This window comes from Grammomys surdaster, unplaced genomic scaffold, assembly GCF_004785775.1.
Source record: "Grammomys surdaster isolate TR1022 unplaced genomic scaffold, NIH_TR_1.0 67, whole genome shotgun sequence".
Lineage (NCBI taxonomy): Eukaryota > Metazoa > Chordata > Mammalia > Rodentia > Muridae > Grammomys > Grammomys surdaster.
The window spans coordinates 19,333,650-19,357,474 of NW_021604569.1; the positions used below are offsets into that span (position 1 = coordinate 19,333,650).

Below are 23,825 nucleotides of genomic sequence, written 5' to 3' on the forward strand. Positions count from 1 at the left end.
GCCACCCAACATGAGTCCTGGGAAGTAGACTTGGTTCTTACTCCCCCTCCCCAAGAGGAGGAAACACTCTCATCCACCTAGCCCTTTCTCCAGCTCCCTGCTATTGTTTTTTATATGTGGAGTAGGTGTGTGCATTTTTATTTTTTTTTTAAGATTTATTTATTTATATGAGTACACACTGCAGCTATCTTCAGCTATCTTAGAACAGTGCATCAAATCACATTACAGATGGTTGTGAGCCACCATGTGGTTGCTGGGAATTGAACTCAGAACCTCTGGCAGAGCAGTCGGTGCTCTTAACCACTGAGCCATCTCTCCAGCCCATGTGCATTTTTAATATGTGTGTCTATCACAAAATTTGAATAATTGTTATAGCATGACCACCATCTTTTTTGACTACATGATTTTTAACAATGGCATATGTTGGATCATATGTACAAATCCTATACCATTTCCCAGGTTCTTCAGTACTCAACTTTGACTGTTCTTAATTTTCTATTACTATGAATAGCGTGTGGCACTCTGTGCATGTATCTTTAGCATGCAGTGCTCTGTACATATGTCTTTCTCTGTATCCTTGGCATCTCCATGTCATAGAACTGAGTGACAGAATGCCTTTCCTGGAAACTTCACTTTTGCCTATCAAGTTCTACTGTGTGCCCATTCAGAGCTGACTCCCACTCCAATGGAAATTGTATAGTTTAATTCATATTATTATTTATACACACACACACACAAAGTCTGAAAATTGAGAATATTACAACTTGCCATTAACCGTGTTAGTCCAGTGGCTTTGTTCTAAGTCCTATAATGAATCATGTTCAGAGTAGAAGCAATGAAAAGAATTGAACAGTCATTTAAATGGTACTACCTACAGAATACAAAAGGTACTTTTCCCAGTTATAAGATTATAAAATTTTTACTCCTTCTGTTTTTCTAACTGTTCTAGTCATTATATCATTAGTGTTTTCTCTATAATAAACCATATTTCAACTAAAATTTAAGATTAAATGTCTTAGTCAGCAGGTGGGAGGAAGGTAACTAATACCTTCTTTTACCTTTAAATACATTTTATTAAATTTTCTGATATATTTTGACCATATCCCTCCCCTCCCTCTCCTTCCAGATCCTTCCCACCTCCCTGCCCACCCAACTTTATGTTCTCTCTCTCTCCCAAGACAAAAATAAGAGAAACAGCAAAACTCAAAACAGATAAACAAAAAAAGAAAAGAAAGAAAGAAAAGAAAACCAATAAGACAAAATATTAAAAGACACACCTACAAAAATATGGACTCTGTTTTGTGTTGGCCAAGTACTCCTGAGCATGGGGCTTTCTCTGGAGTGTCTTGTTATAAAGAGACAAAGGGGGACAAAACAGGAGGATTAAATGGAGGAGGAGGATCAGAAGGCTAGGTAAACTAACACTAAGGGTGCTAAATTCTTTTTTTTTTTAATTTATTTTTTCTCAAATCGTAATTCATTCACACAGGGGTTATAAACACAGAAAGGCAGGATGTGGGGAAGGGAATGACACTGGAGTGTGGGTGATCAGGGGGAATACAGATATCATGAAAACCAGGTATCGGCTGGGTGAAGGTTCAGGGGACAAGTCACTATGACTCTGCCTGTGACTTGCTTGTCCTTATCTAAGTTGGTATTGTCTGCCCAGGCTACCTCTTTACAAGGTCTATGACTACTCAGGCTTGTAAATTTCCACAAAAGCTGCCTGTTTACATTAGCTTATAGTCATCTGTTTCAATGTTTTTCCACTGAGACCCAAGACTTGTTGTTAGTATACATGTATGACAGGCCTATTGCTGATTTTAGGCCTATGGCTGATTTTAGGCCTTTAGTGGGTAAGCAGGGCTGCCCCGACATCTCCTCCCTTCTTTAAGTGTAGTTGGCTATGGAGGACCACGAGACTCAAGATGAGGTTGCTACTTTATACAGGGTGTTTCCAAAACCCATCTCCACCCAACCTAAAAGGGGGGACTTCTGCCCCTAGACCAAGCAGAGAGGGGCCACCCAGAACCCCCTCTGTCAGGCGATCTGAATTCTTGCTTAGGCTGCGAGGCTAAGCACTGCAAGGGAATATAAATAAAAGGTAAAAATATCTATCTGGGTTCCCTGAGGGACAAGCCTGACTGCATAGGGGTTGATGTCAAAAGTATCCCCTCTCCAGGAAAAAGACATCGGGACGGGTATGGCCCTCATGCCTCACTGGACAATGACAGGGGGACTGGAGCTATTACAAGGTCCTCTTCAAATACTGGAGGTCAGGCCTCTATCCCCGCCTTCGAAAGTTTAGAATTGCCACAGGGTGCTAAATTCTTAAAATCCCACTTCTCTGGTTTTCTCATTCTAATTAAGCAGAACAGCCTCCAGGGGGAGCCCTTGCTCCTAGCATCAGCCCCAGAACTGGAAGGGTCTCTGGCTGCGCAGCCTTCCTCCTCAGGTTGGCACATCCAGAATGCTTTTTCATATTCTGGGACAAATACCAAAGTCAAGTGAGGAGTGTGTGTGTGTGTGTGTGTGTGTGTGTGTGTGTGTGTGTGTGTGCATGTGTATTACTTTTGTCTGTAAAATAAATGTACTGGTGCTATCTAAAGTCCAGCCCCAGGTCTCATCCTGCGATTATGCAAACAAAAGTGGAGATTTCACTTTCTAATAGGTTGCTGTACCATCAGAGTTGGTGGACATTCACTGACAAGACCTATCTTGTCAATTCCCAGATCTGGAGGTCTCAGCCGCTGAGACTAGGAGTAACGTTTGAAGCTGCCATCCTCTGTAACATTTCCCAAGGGCTTTCCTACACCTGGAGGTTTGTGGGTGCTGAGGGGACCGCTGTCACCCTCCCTGCTGCTGTCAACACCCACAGACAGACCATCCTGCTGCCAAGCTACACCCTGGAGTATGGGAACTACACCGCCATCGCCAAGGTCGGCTCACTCACTGTTTCCCAAGCCCTGACAGGCCAACCAACCCTTGCCATAAGCCCCAGAGAAAACCTCTTCTAGCCAATGAGAGGCTACAGCAACAATGTTGTTGTTGTTGTTATTGTTGTTGTTTAAGGTATGGGTAGGATTTTAAAAGAAATCTTTCATCTCAACTGGAAAAAGGTCTCACTGGGGAAAACATTTCTTGTATAAGCATGGCAATGTGTCCAATGTGCACCTGTAACCCTAGTACCTGTAGGGATAGCAGAGAATTCCCAGAGAATATATGTTCTAATTTTGACCAAGTAATCGACAAAAAACTATTTCTGTTCTTTTAAAGGCACATTGCCTGTGCCCCTACTTTGAATAAACCCTGTGCTGATAGAGGAATGAAAGAATGTTAATTTTGCCATTTAGGGAAGAAAATGGAAGATGTCCCCCAGAGGCCATGAGAGAAGTACCCACCGTGACCCTCAGCCAGTACTGTGCTTTGGGGAAGGGGAAAGTGTTATAGATCATGTGGGCTAGAAACAGGAAGTCACTGCGTTAAGTGGCTTCATGAAGGACAGTCCTGAACAGTTTGCTCATAGGTGTGGAAACTGAGGCTACAGGTTAGTCTTGTGTAGTGACAGGAACCAGGAAGATGGCCCTGGGTCAGATTGTAGTGAAGTCAGAAGACCGGGATGAGGTCTTTGGGACTCAGATCTCTACAGGGGGAATGGGTGTTTTCACTATATGGGGTACCTGGTTCCACTGAGGAATAGTCCTAGCCCAGACCTCAGGCAGCTCATCAGAAGGTTCCCAAATACCCAAACTGTCCCTCAAAGAAATGAGGCTACTGGGCCCTGTTGAGCAATGTGAACAGAGGCTCACACCGAATGTTCTCTGTTCCTCTGCTGATCTCAACAAGAACCAGACACTTGTCCGTGGGTGACAGAGGGCCATAGTGTTTGCTTTGAGGGGCATTGTATTAGTCGAGGGTAGTAGGAAATCTTTGGAAAGATTGACTGAGAGGTAGCAGATTTTACTTTCATAGGAGCAGAATGTACTGGTGCTATCTAAAGTCCAGCCCCAGGTTTCATCTGCTGTACCATCAGGGTTGGCGGACATTCACTGACAAGACCTATCTTGTCAATTCCCAGATATGGAGGTCTCAGCCCCTGAGACTAGGAGTAACGTGGTAGCATTAGATCACCCTGATCCTGCCATAGTCTAGAGTAGCAATGCCTTTGGGGAGTCCAACTACCCTTTTACAGAAGTCACCTAAGACCATAAGAAAACACAGAGATTTATGATTCATAACAGTAACAGAATAGCAGTTGTGAAGTAGCAACAGAAATAATTTTTTGGTTGGGAGTCACCACAATACGAGGTACTAAAGGGTTGCAGTATTAGGAAGGTTGAGAATCACTGGTCTAGGGGACACTCCTGGGTCATTGTGGGAACTGGCTTTTATAAGCCCTCATGTCTTGGTGCCCTGGTGGAAGCAGGAGAAGGTGGAGAGTGTTCCTAGATGGTGCCTGCTCATCCTCAGACAAGCCTCGTGCTGATGCTAACTTGGCTTTGCAGATGGCTGAGTATTGATGTCACTTTTAGAAGACATCACCATTGTGTTGGATTCTTCATTACCAGCAGGTCAGAAGGAAAAGGAGTTGACAGTGAGTCTGAGAGCTCCCCCTTCTGTATACTTCAGGAGATTCTGGGTCTGGGTTTATAGCCAAAGAGATGGGATGAAATCCTGAAGCATAAGCCCAGGCTCTCATAAACTAGCTGGAAGAGTGAGTGGTCACAGCTAGGGCCAAGTATCCATCCTTTATCACTGTCTGTTGGCACATTTGACTCTTCTATTAGGGACCCTGTCTGTGTCTGGGCCTTGGAGACCTCTGATGAAGCAGATTTTGTTTGCTTGTTTGTTTTGTTTTGATTTTTCCTGACTGTTCTCATTGGCATGTTACACTTGGGAGTTAGACCTCAGGTTCCTGCTCCATCCTTGGCAGCTCCACACTGAGCTACTGTCCTCCACAGACATGGCACCTGCTCAGAACTTGTTTGCAGCTGCAGCATGCACCAGGCACTGGGTAGGGTGCCTACCTAGAGAAGTTCTAACTTCATATCAGTTACTTATCTCATTGTGACAGAGTACATGACAAAAGCGACTTAAGGAGGGCTGACTGGGCTCTTACAGTTCATCTTGGTGGGGAGGCAGGTAACAGGAACGTGAGGTGGCTGGATCCTTACTTGGGAAGCAGAGACAGTAAAGTCTGGCCTTCTCCTTTATGCCTATCTAGGATCCCAGTCTATGCCCTGCCCACATTTCTCAAAGACCATTATGTGTTTTACCTCATCTCCTCTGCTCCCCCAAACCCACTGTCTCCTCAACTGTACTGAAGAGGGACCTCTTGGCCCCACTGTCAAACCCTTTCTTTCCCATTAGATGTAACAGAGTAAAAAGAGCCGGTAAATGTCAAGACCATGGAGAAGCACACTGTTTACAGTATACCTTGTCTACCTTGTCTTACTTTGCTTTCTATTGCTGTGATAAACACTGTGATCAAAATCAATGTGGGGAGGAAAAGGTTTATTTGACTTACATATCCTAAGTCACAGTCCACTGAAGGATGCTAAGACAGGAAATTGACACAGAAACCTGCAGCAGCAACTGAAGCAGGGACCATGGAGAAATGCTGTTACTAGCTTGCTCTTCCTGCTTCACCCAGTTTGTTTTCTTATATAACCCAGGACCACCTGCCTAGGAGTGGTACTGCCCACAGTGGGCTAGTCCCTTCCAGAACCAATCACCAACCAAGAAAATGTTCCACAGGTATGCCTACAGGAAAGTCTGATAGGGGCATTTTCTCAGTTGAGATTCCCTCTTCTCCAATGATTCTAGCTTGTGTCAACTTGACAAAATATTGACCAATGCACACCTAGATAACTGTGCATTTAGGTAGACTTACATATTAATACATCCATGCTCTTCCCTCCAGCCACATCCTCAGATGAATGGTGTGAGTGACCATTGTAGAGCTAAGGGCTGGTGTCAGATGTGTAGCTCCAGGAAGCATTTGCTTGTTCTCATGTGATACCCCCTTGTCTTTTGTCTCTCAGGTTCAGATCAAGGGAAGCATGGTGTATAGCAACTACTCTGTCGGGGTAGAAGTTCAAGCTAGGGCACCTGTCAGCGTGATCTCTGAAGGCACACACATCTTCATCTCCAAGGACACCTCAACTTCCATTGTCCTCAGAGGGTCCCAGTCCTATGACCCTGACAACCCAGGGGCTACTCTCAGGTGAGAGTACAGAACTATGAGGCTCTCTGGCTCCTACTTCTTCAGACCCTGGCTCAGGAATATTAGCAGAGTTAGTCTGGGAATTCTGCCAAAATAGTTTGAGACATTTATGTGTACCCGCTTTCTTTAGCTGAACTGCTTTACTCATTATCCAAGTGTAAGCCAATATAGGAAAGGAGAGTAAAGTGTTAGTAGTTTTTTTTTTTTTAAGGTGCTGCTTAAACTGTGATTTTGGAATGTACGTTATAAATGCTACCCTTTCATTAGGACTCCTTAGTCAGATGCCAGTGTGTGGGGGAGGCAGAGGCTGTTAGTGAGGCTCAGCTCTGCGGTCACGGGCTCTGGCCCAGACAGCCCAGCCTGACAGGCCTTTCCGAGCCTTCTGCTATGATCTTCTACCTCCCAGTATGCATCCGCCACTCATGCAGCCCTTCCCATAGTCCCCGACCCCTGTCATACACCAACCTGCTCTATGCTGTCTGTCACCACCACCTTTGTGCCCCTTTCCTGTGCCTCAAATCACCCAGCCATGAATTTCACCTTTTCCCACTGGCCTTCCCCAACTCTGTCCATGCATTTTTTTTTAGTTAATAATGAATTTTTATACAATATATTCTGATCATGGTTTCCCCTCCCTCATACCATCCCAAATCCTCTTCACCTCCCCACTCAGCCAACTCCATACCTTCTCAGTCTCAATCTCTCTAGAAAACATACAGGCAATTAAATCAGAATAATGAAGAAAGAAAGAAAGAAAAGCACAAGAAACATACATACACACCGAGACAGACTGACAACAGACAAACAGACAGATACACACACACACACACACAAACACACACAAATAAAATCCATAAAAACACAAAATCAGTAATCATAGTGTACAAGTAAAAGCCCAGTTAGGTTTTTTAAAAAATGTCCGAACAAAGCAATATAAGACCCAAAACAAAACCAAAAAAATAAAAAAAGCCAAAATACCATGCAGTTTATTTTGTGTTGCCCACCTACAGCTGCCAATAAGTATGGTTTGTATACACAGTGAGACTCCATTGAACAAAATTCAATTTTCCTTTTTGGGCATTTCTCAGTTGAGGATTTCTCCATTGGAGATAGCTCCTGGTTAGGGCTGGTGGCTCATGTCCTCTTCCCCCTCTTAGTTCTGGGACCCTGAGGAAACAATTCTTCCAGTTGCTCAGACCAAAACTTCCCTCAGTGTCTTTGACATCTCTTTCTCTCATATTTCATGCCTGTCAGGAAACCTCATGAGATCTCCCCAAGACACAAATCTCTCATACGTCCCCTGCACTGCCTGGATGGAGTCACCAGGGCCTCGGCTTATGTCCACCTTCAACCACAGCCAGTCGGCCAACACAGGATGGAGTCTTTCCAGACAAAGCCAGAAGCCCTTACTTTCCTGCTCTGACCTGTACACCATTCAGCACAGAGGGGAAGCCACTGTCCTTAGCCATGTGTAGTTCAGCACACTCAGTCCTCACTTATATGGCTGACGTTCACTGTCCTCCAGCATTGAGTCTAAGTTCAGGACAGCAGGACTCTCACTGGATATATCCCTGTCCCTGCCACATGGTACCTATTCATAAATCATTAAAGAGGCACCTTTGTCACTGTGACCCTTCATGTCTGCCACACCCAAATGTGGGAAATGGTGTTTCATTAGTACAGTAGAGATGAGAGGTTCCCTTTCCCTGATTCTACCTGTGTGTATACTGTAGACACAACTCTCAGCTATCAGTCCTACACACACACACACACACACACACACACACACACCTGACAGACAAAGGCTGTATCTGTGTTGTCTTCACACTGTCAACTACCAGGACCCATCACAGCACCTGAGAAGGAGAGCTCTGTGTCTGAGCAGTAAGGAATCTTCTGGGTGAACCATGGGACAGCTTCTCTGAACAGCTTGCAAACCACACTGTACACTGAGTTCTCTTGTGCCCTGGGGATGCTGCTCCTCAGTGGAGGTTACCAGGCAGCTGCAGTGCTGCCTCATGCAGCTTTGTGAACAGAAGTTTCTACAATGTAGTGCCTGTAGGCTAGACAGGGAATTGGGCTTTTAAGGTTCAGGTTTAAGGGATCCTTATGGAAGCAGGTTGCCATGATGAGGGAGGCTAGCCCAGCTTGCTACTGCATTTCCATACTGTTTCCTGCCTGTCACATGCCTATTTAAGCATGTCTCCTGCTCCGGATTAAGATCTGCTCACAGCTGGGATGATGCTGTCCTCCTAGTCCACCCCGATGGTACAACTACCTTATCTTGTGGCTCATGCAATATCATCTTACAGAAAGAGAGTGAGATTGAAGAATAATCTCGAGTCTCCTGATGGCTCCACATTTTACCAGCTCAGAGTGAAACAGGGCAGCTCCCCCAAGGCCTCTCCCAATGTCTTTTCTTCCTAAATTTGGGATAGTGCGACATTCCTGTCTTACCATGTGGAGTTGTCTCAGACAAGATGCCGAGTTGGCAGAGTGATTGTGAGGGAGACTACTAGGAGTTTTGGGGCCATGTTACTTATGAGCAGATACGACTACCATGCTCAGGAAGGGGAAGGAGTGGCAAAAGCAGCTCCAAGGCCAGGGTACCTGATACTGGTCAGAGGGAAGCAGGATCCTACCTGGAGTATCGTGGTCTCTGGGCCGGAGTGGGAAGACAGGCCCAGCTCCTGCACCACTGATAACAAAGAGCGAGGGGTATGGTCTTCTCCAAACCACATGTGCCTTTGACACTCAGTGATGGTAACCTTGCCCCTCCAATGGATTCTTCAATAGGTATCACTGGACTTGCACAGCGGCCAGCTCATCAAGGTGGCCCTGCTTTGATGACTCTACTCCATACCAAGTGGACACTCAAGCTCCTGCCATTTCCTTCCCAGCAAAATGGCTCAGTGAGTGCTGTGACCAGTTCCTTGTGACACTGACAGTCTCCAACAGGGGACGGAACTCATCACAGGCCTTGGTGTTCCTGTCCACCCGTCCTGACCCGGCCTTCAGGTACCCTTGTCCTAGTCAGAGCAGCTGAGCATTCTGGCTGATGGTGGCAGCTTGAAAGGAATCTGTGTTCATGGAGCAGTATGAAGCTAAGCCATGTGGGAACCATACCAGTAAGGAAGAAGTGGTTGCCAGGGAGGGGCTAGTGATTTGAATAGCTCTGTATTTTCTGGGCTAACAATGATACAGTAGCAATTCTGAAAAATGTTGCCATTATACCATTGGGTCCTACCTATCACACCCATCCCCAAGATGGAAGACCAGTGATTGAGGCTGATGTCAGAAGGCAGCAAGGCCATCTGATTTCTAGACTTGGGAGCTTTCTAGGGATTATAGGACTGAAGAGATATGCAAATGTGGAACCATGGAGGATTACAGAGGCAAAGAAGTGCTAAGAGTCAAACCCATCAGCTCGTCATCACCAAGCCTACCAGGCTACTCATATTATAGCCCCATGGACCAAATGTAGGACCTGAACTGAGCTACCAGGATGGACAAGGACACAGAAGGGTCTGGATTCCCCCTTTCAAAGGGCTAGGTTATACATGACTGAGCAGGGAGCAAATTCTAGGGGAAGCAAGTTTGTGGATGGTACAATATTTTATACACTCCTGAGAAAGACATAACTGAATATTTATGATCAGTTCATCTTTGGGATTTTCCATTTAACATTTCAGACCTTGGTTGACTGCAAATAACTGAAACTTTAGACAGCAGCTACTACACCCATGTCCACAGGCACATGTGCCCAGCTACACACACACAGGTAAAAGGCTATGTGGTTCCTTTAGAGAAAGCTGCAGACCTGCCCTGCCATGGTTGTTCTTGCCTCCTGTACATGGTGTTACATGGTGAAGCCATAGCTTGACATGTAGCTGATAGTGGAAGACACAGGGAACCCTGCACACCATTCTAGGAAGTCTTCTTTGTACTTAGCCTTTTAGGGTCCTCATGTCCTATAGCAAAGGAATTCGTGTGACAAAACTCAACCTAGTCTCTCACACCACCTGATGTTGTCCTAAAGAGTCCAGAGTTCATAAAATGCTATCTGGGAAGCAGCCCTGGGCCAGGAAAGAGCCTGGAGAAATTTCCAGGAGGTAGCTATGGTAATTCAAAAATGTGTGTATAAAATGTGGGGTTGTGCAAGGTTGGGTCCCTGAGGGCCCTGTAGGACAAGGAACAGCTCATGGCCCAATAACCCTGCCCAGGGAAAAGGCAAATCTGAGCCAGATAGCTGTGGAAAGGCAGATGGCTTGGGAAGGCCCAGGTGACCTTGGTATATAGCTATGGAGGCAAGCATGTGGGAAAGAGGTGAGGAGACAGTTCAGGCACTGACTGATAGGCTGGACAGCATGGCCAGAGCCAAGGCTGAATGACAGAGAGACTAACGCCCAGGAATATTTGACATTGAGAAAGTCTCACAGCTTCGCTGAACTTGGTGAGCAGTGAATGTGCTGTTTGTTAGGTCAGATCATGTGGTGTGAGGACTAGAAGCTGGTCACATGATCCTCACTCCCCAACTCGGGCTCTGATGATGCCAACACAGGTGGTTCAAACATGGCCAGCCCAAATGAGTGCAGCCCAAGGATGCTTGTGGTATTTTCCTACAACATCACAGTGATTGCCTGTTCCAGATTCGTCCACATCTCATGGGTCAACTTTAGAGACATCTCTGTGAACTGGAATGAAGAAGTGTCTCTCCAAGCTGTATGTGAAGACTGTAGAGATGTCCCAGACCTCACTTACTCCTGGGACCTCTTCCTAGTCAATGCAACAGAGAAGAGTGCAATGGAAGGTAAGACGGCTACTCTGTTTTGCTGATGAATAAGAAAAATTCATGGTTGTTCTGTGGTTACTAAACCTTCATATCTGACCTGCCCATGGCTGGGATTTCTTTACTTCAACCCTCCAGACACTAGGTGATAGACAGAAAGTGATTTCTCACATACATGCTGCAAGAAGGCTCAGGCCAATCACAGGAAACTATAGCAAAGGATCTGTCATGAAGCTTACTGTCCAGACAGCTGTGGTCCTTGGAACTTTGACAATATGTATTGCGTCTATGATCTACTTCTCTGGCACACAGCTACTGAAATCCTTGTGATCTTCTGTGTGATCGTGGGTTTATATGCTAATGAGCTGACAGATGGCTAGCAGCCACTGAGTATCTTCAAGATGAGGTGTGGCTTTCCCAAACACTAGGATGTCTATGTAACAAAGCTTCCAGTAGAGCCCCAGAATAACAAGGATCACTGACAGAGGTTAGAGTTCTAGAAAGGGATGGCAGCACAGGCCCTCACCCTGTGAACCTCTTGACCTCTATACTCTGTCATTTATATTTGACCAGTGAATTTGTGTCCCTGAATTATGTGAGCTCCCCTAAGACAGGATGATTGGAACCTCTGTTTAGAGTCAAAGAATCATAAAACCACATGGGCATTTGAAGGTAGGACAGATGACACACCAAGCCCTCAGACTGTTATCTGATGCAGTACCCAGGTAGACAGCATGAGGACTGAATTAGAGGACACCAGGTGACAATGGTGCAGAATGGCTTGCTGCTAGTGTGGTGGAATTCCCATACTTTGGAGCATGAAAGAAGCCAGCTGTGTGGTGAGACTAGATCAGTTGAGTCTGAGCCCATCATGTCTGCATACTCCCTTCTGACCGGCCTCTCTGGGACAGACGCCCAACGGGACCTGGTTCTAACTTTTAGTCCGTATTTCCAAATAAGGATGGAAAGCTCCTCTCAAAGAATCCACCTGCTCGGGTGAATGATAAGGATCCAATTTGTTACTCTACATGGGAAACTGATGCACACTAGGCACAGAAAAAGAGTTTACTCAAGTCTAAATGAAAGCTACAGCAGGGAAACAGGAACTGCAGTTGCTCAGCATAGGCATTCTTGAAATGACACCAGAGGGGTCGCTAGTGTTTACAGCCTAGGGCAAGGCTTACATATCAGACCGGTTGCTAGAACTGCACTGGTCAATAGGAAAAGCACAGAATGTAGGAAGATGGAAGGAAGGAAGGAAGGAAGGAAGGAAGGAAGGAAGGAAGGAAGGAAGGAAGGAAGGAAGGAAAGAGGGAAGGAAAGAGGGAAGGAAAGAGGGAAGGAAGGAAGGAAGGAAGGAAGGAAGGAAGGAAGGAAGGGGGAGGGAGGGAGAAAGGAAGGAAGGAAGGAAAGAAGGAAGGAAGGAAGAAAGGTAAGAAGGAAAGAAGGAAGGAAGGAAGGGAGGAAGGATGGTAGGAAGGAAGGAAGGAAGGAAGGAAGGAAGGAAGGAAGGAAGGGAGGGAGAAAGGAAGGAAGGGAGGAAGGAAAGAAGGAAGGAAAGAAGGAAGGAAAAAGGAAAGAAGGAAGGAAGGATCTTCACTGGGTTATGTGTTATCTCCCCTGTGTTGGAGAAATCTACCAGGTTAATCAGAATGACTATGGGGACTTCAGTTTCAGGCTTCATGTTTGCCTGGGCTGAGAAATATTGTGAGCTCATTATTATCTTATGTTCATCCCTTCTCATACTACTCCACAGAGTAGCAGGATGCTGAGGAGTGAGGCTGAGTCCCACAAATAATGGCCCAGAAGAGCTGGGTTTCTGTGCTGGACAACCAGCTCTGTTCAGCCCCAAGTGGCTGGCTGCCATGTTTTCTTTAGTCCATTCTAGGCTTCTACAAACCTTTTAAAGCAGATCTTGGAGTGCAGCTGACCCCTGACAGAGACATTCAGTGGGGCTGTGCCCATCACGAGAGATAGGTTCTGAATTTTGAATTTAAGACCAACTAGACTTCCTGAATCAAAGACCAAAGCATCAGTGAAGACCTGTGGTAGTGACCCTGACAGTGAGTAGTTAAGCTTCAACAAGGCTAGTGTGTCTGAGAGAACTCTGAGTAAGGTTTCCATCATCCCCTCTACAGGACCTCACAGAACTCAGGGAAACAAATCTACTAATTCACTGTAAAGGACACTACAGAGGACAGGGGTCTGCCCTGGTCAAAAGCAAAAGCTGCTTTTAATAGAGTCATTTCTATGTCTGTGAATTTTTTAATTTGTCATTACTCCTTTATTCTTTTATCATAATTCCTAGGAATGCCTTTTAAAATTATCTACTGGATCCTCATTGTCAGAGAGAAATGATAATTAGGAGAAATTCTTTCCAGAATACAGAGTCATCCAAACAGGGGCTTTATAGGGTGACCCTGTAGTCTGAATGTATACTTGGGAGAGCAAATTCCAAGAGAAGAGTTGTGAGGGCCTTTCCCCACGTACACATGTTTAGGTCATGTGTTGGCCTCCATACCACCAGGCCAGAACCATGTGCCAGAGCCTTGGCATCTAAGCATCAAGCTTCCAACTCATGCCACGTTTGTGTAAAGTAGCATGGTGTTGCTTTGCCTGGGAAGACATGAAAAAATGTTCATTCACCCCAGATGGGGCACTGCCGAAGATGAGTCTACTCCAGTCAGGAACATTTCTGAGAAGTTAGGGACAGGAGTATGGGTGATGTAAACACAGATATGTTACCCAAAGGCCCACCACAGCATGGGTAATGAGTCTTGAAAGCTGCCTTTCTGGAGCCCATCCTATACATGCTGGCATCCTTCCCCAAGACCACCTGCAGGAGAAATGTCTGCAGTCTCGGGTAAGAATCCTGAGGCCCTCTCTCTGCTTCTGCTAGGAAGCATTAACAGCCAAGTCCCGACTGTATCTGTGTTGTTTTACTTCTTGTGTTTCTGTGACTATATAGGTTACTGCAGCAAGCTCCTCAGGCCCATGATGGCGACAGTGACACCAAGCTCACAGAAAATACCTTTACCCCACAAGTAGACATGCTTGTGTAGCCTGTATATGTTCTTATCATTTATTTTTTATTTCTGTGTGATGTGCCATATATCCTTTGTTAGATGTGTCACAGTGCATATATGGAGATTACAAAACCTCTGCATATCAGACTAAAGTCACCAAGTTTCTGCAGCAAGTACCTTTACCAGCTGAACCATCTTGCACTGTCCCATAGCATACACACACACACACACACACACACACACACACACAAACACACACACACACACACACAAACACACACACACACACACACACTTTGGATATTCAGTTCAGAATTTTAACCCTGTCACACCCATGTTTAAGTCCCCTTCTGTAGCACTGTGGGGCTGCTGGGTATCTCAGCACTTGGGGCCAGTCTGAAGTCATCTGAGTCCTACCTGCCATCAAATCTGAGAGCATTGCTGACACCACACTCCCCAGAGCCTTCACCCTCGCCCCTGGGCTGGACAGCTCTTTCCAACCTGGGAAGTGTTTCTGCTGAGTCCACAGCTGGTAGCCACCACGTCCCTGCTGCAGGACCTGTGGCAGGCTCAGGAGAGCCTATGGAGGACTATGGCTCACTGAGTCCAGCACAAAGTCCCCTGGCTGAGGACGCCTTGATGGTGAGCAGCTCTGAGGGAAGCTGGCCCGCCCCCAGTTCTTCCACTGACTTTGATGGTAAGTGCCACCATCTCTACACGTTGATCCTTGTATCTTGGCACCAGGCTCACCAGGGAAGAAATAATTCTAATGGGTCTGGTTTGATGTTACTCCCACCTTTGCCCTGAGTCTAAGCGTACTGTGTTTGAGGTCAATGCAGAGCTCAGCTTCTACCTCAGGATAATAAAATAGCATTTTGTTTTTTCTTATCCTGAAACAGGTTCTAAGGAAGCCCAGGCCTCCAACTCACTATGTAGCTAACCTGGTCTTGAATTCTTGATCTTCCTGTTTTCATTGTTTAAATGCTGGCATTATTGGTATGTGCCACCATGTCCCAGCTTAGAGATAGTTCATTCTTAACCCAGATGTAAGTGACAATGTTCCAGGGACAGATTGTCCTTAGTAATGTGTTCTACAATGGAAGTGGTTACATGATACATTATTAGTTATACCACAAAGAATATTGTATCAGATACATTGGCAGTGACCACCAATCGGTGGTCAAAGCTTACAGTCAAGTGGGGAAAAGGTATATAGGTTTTGGACCAACAACACTTTTAGCTGTGAATTGTATCAAATGGTCCTCTGCTAAGAATAAATTTTGAAGGTTTTACTAATAGTCAAAAAGATGGTCACTCAGACATGGGAGTGGACAATGAATGGCATTTTAAGGGAACTAAAAATAATTTGGCTCTGATCTGCAAAATTCTAACTCTCCACAATCATGAAGTTCTAATCCTACAACCTTACAGATCTTTCTTGGGGGGTGGGGGTGGGGGTGGGGAGGGGGTGAGTCTGAGTCTACAGCATTTAGCACTCACTAATTATGTCTTCAAATGAAATATAATTTTTCCCTTTTGTATAGATTTTGAAGCCTATTACAGTGACATCCAAGAAGCAGTGCCATCCCTAGGAAGACAGCCAGGTGACTACTTTTAGGATTGTTCCCATGAGAAAAGGCCTGCATCCAGGCTCACTGTATATCCAGCCCTCCTGGATTCACCGTGTTTTTTCCTTACATCAAGGCCACCTATTAACCCCTCAGGGAATTCTCAAAGGGAGAATGTAAGCCCCTCTGCATGGCACAGCCTGGTATAGACCTCACTCCGTGATTCCTTACTGCTGTATATCTTGACCTCGAAGATCCCAAACTCCTAGTGGGCTAACAGTAGGCAATTCAGATCCAAGATGCCTTGCATAGTAAGACCTCCCTTAGTGCCCTTTCCAACTTGCCCCCTTGCTGATCATCCTTCTTGCAGGATCTCTCTCCTTCCCTCCTTTGTAGTCTCCCTCAGCCGTATGATAACCCTATCAGCTCACTGTCTCCATCTTCTACCTATTATAAGCATGACTTCTGAGTATGAGATGTGTTACTGTTTTGTCTTGTATATACCTGACATCTTCACAGAAACTTCATGGCTAGTTTATTCTTGTGTCCCCAGAACCATCTTGATTCCCAGTGTGTCAGCACAAACAGGGTGATCAACTTGTCACGTAAATAGATGATCAGTAGTGATCTATGTTTCTGAAGAGTTGACAGAAAAGGAGAGAACAACTGGCTCTATCTGAAAGACTCTGGCCAGCTTGAAAGTGGCACACATGGCTGTGGCAGGCCTTGCCCTTCCTTCCCAATCCCTCTGCCTTGCTAAAAACTCTTATATTACATTCCTAAAGCTAGCCACTGTCTGTTCCCTTATTTGGCTACTTGCTCCTCCTGAGGTTGACTACTAAAGTCAGCTATCAAAGTATTGAAGTCCAGCAATCAAAAGCCCTTTTGGGCTCACCTAATTAACATGCCCAGTTTAAATTAAACACCTTATCCTAACATGGGTTTTCCCCCTATACATTTATAAAATACCATTTTCTTATGGACCACATCTGTCTCCTCTTTATCCAGAGAGTCCTTTGTCCCCAGGACAAACACCCATTCCCCTCTCCCTTGCCACTTTCTCCCCTCTGCCTTATTCCATTCCCCTTTTCCCTCATCCTCTCTCGTCTGTCCTTGTCTCTTATTCAATGCCCTCTGTCCCTCTGGGGCAAATAAATCTCCTTTGTAATGATCCTGACCTGATAATGATATCTTATACTATCTGTCTAGAGAATGAATGGATAATTGAAGAGCTGTGTCTACCAAATGAACAGGCAGGTGATTAACTTGTTGAGTGAACATGCAGTCTGATTTATCTTTTGAGTGAATGAGTAAATAGGTAAGCTAATGTGTAAGTTCACTGCAGCGTTTTCTTAGATGCTCCTCTCCAGTTGCCTCTGAGTTATGATTTCTTCAGCTCCTCTTGTTCTGTCCTCTGTGTCATACTTCTTTGTATGAAATAGCCTTCACAGGTGGTCATAAGATGGAACAGAAGAGAGTCCTGAGAAAACAAAGCATGTTATGGCCATAGGTCCTAGAAAGAGAGATGTGGCCTAGCACTTGAGGCCTTGTGAGGAAGCCTTAGGAGGATGTGAGCCCCAGCTTCATTAGGGTTCCTGAAAGAGGAATGATACAGGCAACAGGTGCTTTAGGATCCAGCAGTCCCGTCGTTCCTGTGGGCTGTGGGCAGAGTGGTGATGGCTGGTAAGGGATTAGTAACCAGTCTCCTGACCCTGAGATGAGGAAGAAGACTGTTGCCTAGAGTATATAGCAGGATAGAGAGGAGCTGGCTGTGGATCAGGTAGACCTGTTCATGGCTAGGCCTCCATGTCACTAGTGATTGGATAGATCAAGAGGAGAAAACGCTTTCTAGCCAGAAAGATAGCTTTTTTTCCTGCTTTTTGATTTATTTGTAGAATATTGAGACACAGTTGCATTGATTAGCTATCTTGTCACTGCTTCTTTTTTTTTTCCACTCAGGGTTTCATAGAGTTTGGGGTATAGTCACTTGGCCCCATGTTCCTAGGCAGAAAGTCATGTCAGAGTGAATGTATCTAAAAGGAATTTTTTCTTCATGGTGGTCAGGAAGCAGAGGGCCAAACAGGGGGAGACTCCACATTTGCTTTCCCTGTGAATCTGCTCTTTTTCCTCTGTCATTTATCATTAGCTGACCTTGCATTATACAATTCCAGATTACAAGGTGGAAGGAAGGAAGAAATGGAAGAAGACGGGATAGAGAGAGGGAGGGAGGGAGGGAAGAAAGAAGGAAGAGTAAAGAAAGATGCTATTGGGTGGCTGATAATACGACAATAAAGCATATTGATTGAAAATTCATACTTGCAAAAGATATTGTTTTAGAAGTGCAATATTCAGCAACCATGGAAATTGATATTAACATCAACTTTGAAGTGTTCATGTTTCACAAGACTGTGACCTTTCCTTTTCTCTCCTGTGATATGATTTATCCTCCTAGGGGCTAGTACAGACTTCCAGGAAGCAGGACCAAGCCTGAGTGCTGAGGAGAGTGCCAATTATGGGGACAACCTGCTGGGCCCTTTCCTCCAGACAGGCAGAGCAAAGCCAACTCTCATGATCGACTGGCCCAAGGCCCTGGTCAGCCAAGCTGTCTTCCATGGCTACACCACATCAGGTATGAACATACTCTTTGCACCTTGAAACTCACAGCCATTTCAAAAGAGTTCGGGAATCTGCCCTTAAGTTCTCCCAAGAGAGAAATTCCTCTGTCTTAATGGATGAGTGGAACCATCCAGCCTTTTCAATTCATGTTTCTCCTTCTGTGGACAACAGCCTATGGCTCTGTCTCTAAGGATGTTCCATAGGAATCCTCAGGTACAGATCATCAGGGAGCTTCGAATCTGACTGGCACCCCGACACATGGCATCCATCTGTCTCTATGACCTGACATAGAATAGATGAGCCATTTACATTTCCTGTGGGGAAGATGAATTGCTAACCTGTCTCCCTGAGCATAGGCATGTTGGTTTGTCTGCTCTGGTGGGTCACTGTCTGATGAGTACATGTGAATAGGTCACCCCACATAAGCCTCGTAGGGAAGCTATGGATTTCGTACTATTTTTAAGGAATTTTCTCCTCGTTCTTTCCAATCATCTGTTTTGTGTCTTGGATCTCTCCAAATGTTAAGGAAGACTAAGCAGGATGGGTCAGCAAGTCAAGAGTAAAGAAATTGCCAGGCAGTAGTGGCACAAACCTTTAATCCCAGTACTTGGGAGGCAGAGGCAGGCAGATTACTGAGTTTGAGTCCAGCCTGGTCTACAGAGTGAGTTCCAGGACAACCAGGACTACACTGAGAAACTCTGCCTTGAAAAAAAAAAAAGAGTAAAGAAATTTTCATAACAAATATTCTACAAAAACTCAATTTGTTAGTCATACTTTAACAGATAAGTCAAATTTATAAAAATAAAAACTCAAACACTGAGCTTACTGTAAAGGCACAAAATGAGATCTGACTAGCATTCTCTAGTCACTAGGAAATCTACCTCATTTCTGAGCTGGGGGGAGGGAGTCCACCTTGATACTGCTTCTGTGGGGCAGGGATGACCTGGAGATGGGAAGGCTGGTAACCAACAAACTAATGTCATCCCAAGTATGAGCACAGCATGTAACTGGTGCTAGAAACCTGCCCGACCTTCACAGATATTTCTGTGGGACACTGCATCAGAAAAAGATCAAAGAATGATGAGCTCTGGTCTTCTAACTCTGTCTTACTGTTCTGGGGGCCAGAAGGTAGTAACTTCCGGAATTTAACTCTCTCTGGCAATTAACTCCTGTTGTTAGCAGCAGGGGATTAGGTAAAGAAATTTTAGTTGCTAGGGCTTTTTTCTCTTTGGCTCAAGTACCCCTTACTGGCCAGCCAAGAGACTTGGAGTTCATTAACTCTTAGTGAACCAGAGAGAAAAGAGAAAATGAAAGAAGGAAAAGAGAAATAATTCATGCACACACACACACACACACACACACACACACACACACAGACACAAACATTCACTCACTCTGGGTGGAGCAGAAAAAGAAGCTCCAACAACCTTTATTTTCTGTTCTCAGTATATATACTGTCTCTTAAAACTTACCTCGTACAACTCTCAGGCAGAACTGTTACAGCAGGATAATTGATTACATGATTTTTCTAAATACTTTTACATTCCAGTAAGTTCATAGTACGTTTAAGGCAACAACTCATCTCATAAATTGGTAAGACTTAAACAATAACAGCAGAATTGTTTACATGCTTTTTCATTAAGACTAGTATCTCACTAAACAGTCATTATTTATTACCCCATTAGGTCATTATATGTTTAAAGCAATAATTTTTATGTCACAAGTTAGCACAGTTTTGTCAAGAGACAAATCATCTGCCTTGTGTCTTATTAGTTCTGAAATTCTGTATAGATAAACTAATGAATATTTAATTTTTTGTCCTTGCATCTACAATAAATTCTCCAGTCTCAGTTTTTGACCTTTAATTACCAGGTAATGGTCTCATACCTAACCTAGAACGAGTGTTTTCCTTGATTGTAAATTTGTTCCAACCCTGCTTTCTTTTTCTAATGCAATTATCCTATTATACTATATTATTAGCTTTTATACTATTATAGAAGACTTGAAATTACTTGTATAAATTTAGAAATTCTATAAAATCATTATTAGGAATTATGAAATCATCAATTTGTCTACGCATCATTATGACCTGAGAGTACATCTTCATGTAGATCTACAGAAAATCTTCCCAATATGGTGGGCTAATGACCAGGAATCATCAGACTCTATAATAGTGACAGGAAAAGGCATATCAGTAGCAAGAAGAAGCAGTTCTGGGATGAAGTCTCTTGGGACTTTGATTCATAGAGTTCACTCATCACAGGCCATGCAAAAAAACTATAGGCTATCTCCAGAAAATTCATTTTCTTGTCTTTAGCCTTTCATATACGGCTTCTGACAAACCAGGGTATTATTTAATCCTTCACCCCTGGAACAAAGGTGGGGCCCTCTTCTGGGAGCCTGCTGACTACCATATCATGTGGACACTTCCCTTTTGTAGGTATCATGGGAACAGCTGTGACAATAAAACCATTCTCACTGAGGAGTGGTGAGATGTATGTCTTACAAGCTTCTGTAGGTATGTCAAGGTAAAAATTGGATCTGGTGTGGGGAGCCATGAAGGCTTGTGTCATTATTAAACTTTTCCCTAGAAGTAATAGTGACTCTCTCCTGTAACCCTTTGCTCTGGGCCCCACTTCTCTCTTCTCCCCTGTTTCCACCACCCTATTATTTTGCTACTAAGATTGGTTGTTATGATGTTCTCCTCCTAGTGAAATCAGGTGCATTAGAACCAGGTAAATGGTGATCAGTTGCTGTCCATCTTGTATATTTGATTTTTAGCTAGATACCTGAGTAAGTCAGCTCTTTGCATATATTTAATCACAACGAGGTATCATCGACATTTTTCTGAGTGCTCAGTGTAGACTAGAACTTACCCACAGGGTTTCCTTGCCCAGTGTCCCCCAACTCTTCCTGCATTTTTTATGATTAAATCTGAGACCATTTTTTTGGGGTAACTCCTAAACATTCCCCTATTTCTGGAGACTTACAGTCCTATTTAACAAGCATGGAAGACTCAATCAATATCCAGGATTGACTCTTTATTCACATTTTTGTTCTGCTTAGAGCCCAACATGAGCCAGGTATAGTAGCCCAGCTGTAGTAACAGTAGTTGGGAAGCAGAGAGATAAAGATTGCAAGTTCAAGGCCAGACTCTACCTCAAAGCAAAAATAGATAAACAGAACTTACTGTGCACTTCCAGTTTTGCCTCTTGTGTTTGTATATACATCATTCAAGGAAGAAGCACAAGGCATGTTGTTTTCTGATAATTCATGGACAGGCTCTTTTGGATTCTCACTGCTGCTATGACCCTCTGCTAGCCCTGTCCAAATGCTAAGGCCTGGGTCCCTGCTTCTGCCACACAGAGACAATGCTGGCTTCTATTATAATGGATGCCTTTGTTTTTCAATTGCTCATGTGGTATACTCCCTCCACCCCTAACCCCCACACAGCCCTAGTTTTCTCTTAGGCCATATCCTCTCTTGAATCAGGAAATCCCTGAGATTCTTCCCATGGTCCCCGGGTCCTGTTCAGTGTCCTCTGCCACCCTGGAGAGGTGAGCTCAGCCTCTAGGTGTCTTGCTCAGCTGTCTATCACTCAGCCCACACACACTTCTCTAACAGCTTCGCTCTCCTGTAATCTTCCATTACACATGTAGCTGTCTTTTCCTGTGTTTTTTTGGGGGAACACTCTTGTCCCTGTGTCCCTTTCTTAACTTGGTATGTAATTTATACCCACAGTTGTTAGCCCGAACCCCATCTTCTTCTTCAGGGATATGGCTGGTCATCAAGGCAGAACTAGTCACTCCATCCTATTGGGTTTCATTTGGGTTGAAGGGCCTATTTTCTGTAGTTGACATAGTGACATCACTATTAACAAAGGAATACAGGCAGTGTTCACCCTACCAGAGGCTGCATAAACAGTCCCCACAGGACTTGATGAAGATTCATACAATGTGATATAGAAAGCTCCAGCCCAGAATTTATCCTAAGAGTATGCTACTTTTAAAAAAAATTACAAATGATAATAATCATTGTAGACTGATTAATAAAGCAGAAAGTAGACAACATGGTGTTTAATTAGTGGGGAATAATAACTATGCCTGCTATACATCTGTTCAGAAAATTTTTAGGGAGATCTTTACAGCATATTCTAGACACAAGCTGAAGACATGGGAAATTGGGTGTATGTGTATGTATGTGTATACATATATATATGTGTCTGTATGTATATATGTTTATGTATATTCTTCACTATCATTCTTTATCCTGCCTGAAATACCCAACTTGTCCTTCTCTTAGCTTCAAAGCATGTCTTACTGGGCAAGGCTCAGCTCTACTTAACAGTCAACAAGGCTCCACAGGGCATGTCTTGTCAGGTGCGACCTCACCGTGGTATGGAGGCACATACCATCTTCAGTGTCTTCTGCATGTCGGGAAAACCGGTATGTGAGACCCCTTGTCTGTCCTGAGGAGTGCAGACAGCACTCTTGGAAGTCACAGGAGCTCTTTACATGGCGGGCTGTGGGCTGGGCCTGTCCTGCAATGTGGGGAATTTGCTCCTGCATGAATGGGTGGGCTTCCCTGACTAGAGAGAGCAGTCTCCTCATCAGAAACAGGGGATCCTTGCAGGGCTTTGCCAGGAAATCAGGAGGCTCTATTGCCCATAAGCATACAAGTAGGGAGTAGGAACCTCAGCCTGAGTCCCAACCCCAACTCCATGACTTGACTCTGACCTACATTGACCTAATTTGGGCAATGAAGGAATCATCGTGGTTTTTTGCGTAGGGTCTTGTAAGGCTTTGAGGAGAATTGGGTGTGAAGGTATTAAGGCTGCCTTTGAGATCAGGTGGCAGCACAGTAGGAGACTGTGAGTTTTCAGTCACTGTCCTCTGGCTATGGATAGGTACTACCTGGCCCTGCCCTGTTCTGCTCCGGTTCCTTTTCAGAATCCTTTCCTCATGCACAGAGAAGTCAGGCCTGGGACCTCAGCTTTCAGCACAGGGCATCTCCATGTCCCCACCAGACCCTCATGCCTCCATCATGCCTATCTGTAGAGAGCTGAGGCATAGGGCTGCTGTCACTGTGATGGTACTATAAAAGTCTGATTTGTAACTGTTAGGGAAGTGGTTCTCACCTTTCCTAATTCTCTGACCCTTTAATACAGTTCCTCCTGTTGTGGTGATCTCAGCCATAAACTTATTTTCATTGCTATTTCATAATTGTAATTTGCTACTGTTATGAATCATAATTAAATATCTGTGTTTTCTAATGGTCTCAGGCAATCCCTGTGAAAGGGTCATTAAACCTCACAGGGGTCACAACCCAGAGGTTGAAAACTGTTGTGTTAGGGGTCTAAAAACAAAATGAGCTAGCTGACCCAAGTGTGGAACCCTGCTTCATGTCAGAAGCTCTTTGGCTTAAGAGCAGAAGAGTCCCACGGTGCCAGGAAGCCTCTTTCAGGAAGCCTCTCTTTTGTGTGCACATGAGGAGGATTCAGGCACCTTGGTCTGGGGTGCAAAACATGACCAACTGTGGCCATGAGGGTAGCAATACACGGGATTGATTGGTGATTCCACCCACAGTGTATTCAATTTTCC

At 44.6% G+C, this 23,825-nt stretch overlaps 1 protein-coding gene across 1 annotated transcript in view; it reads left to right on the forward strand.

Annotated features, from left to right (window-relative positions):
• The window catches only part of Pkd1l1 (polycystin 1 like 1, transient receptor potential channel interacting), a 124,443-nt gene that overhangs the window by 28,311 nt on the left and 72,307 nt on the right, over nt 1-23,825 (forward strand). The window contains exons 11-19 of the mRNA XM_028778934.1: nt 2,733-2,939; nt 6,045-6,226; nt 9,023-9,244; nt 10,876-11,036; nt 14,385-14,738; nt 15,586-15,645; nt 18,062-18,238; nt 20,666-20,743; nt 22,528-22,670. Coding sequence (XP_028634767.1) covers nt 2,733-2,939; nt 6,045-6,226; nt 9,023-9,244; nt 10,876-11,036; nt 14,385-14,738; nt 15,586-15,645; nt 18,062-18,238; nt 20,666-20,743; nt 22,528-22,670 — 1,584 coding nt within the window. The remainder of the gene's footprint in view (nt 1-2,732; nt 2,940-6,044; nt 6,227-9,022; nt 9,245-10,875; nt 11,037-14,384; nt 14,739-15,585; nt 15,646-18,061; nt 18,239-20,665; nt 20,744-22,527; nt 22,671-23,825) is intronic.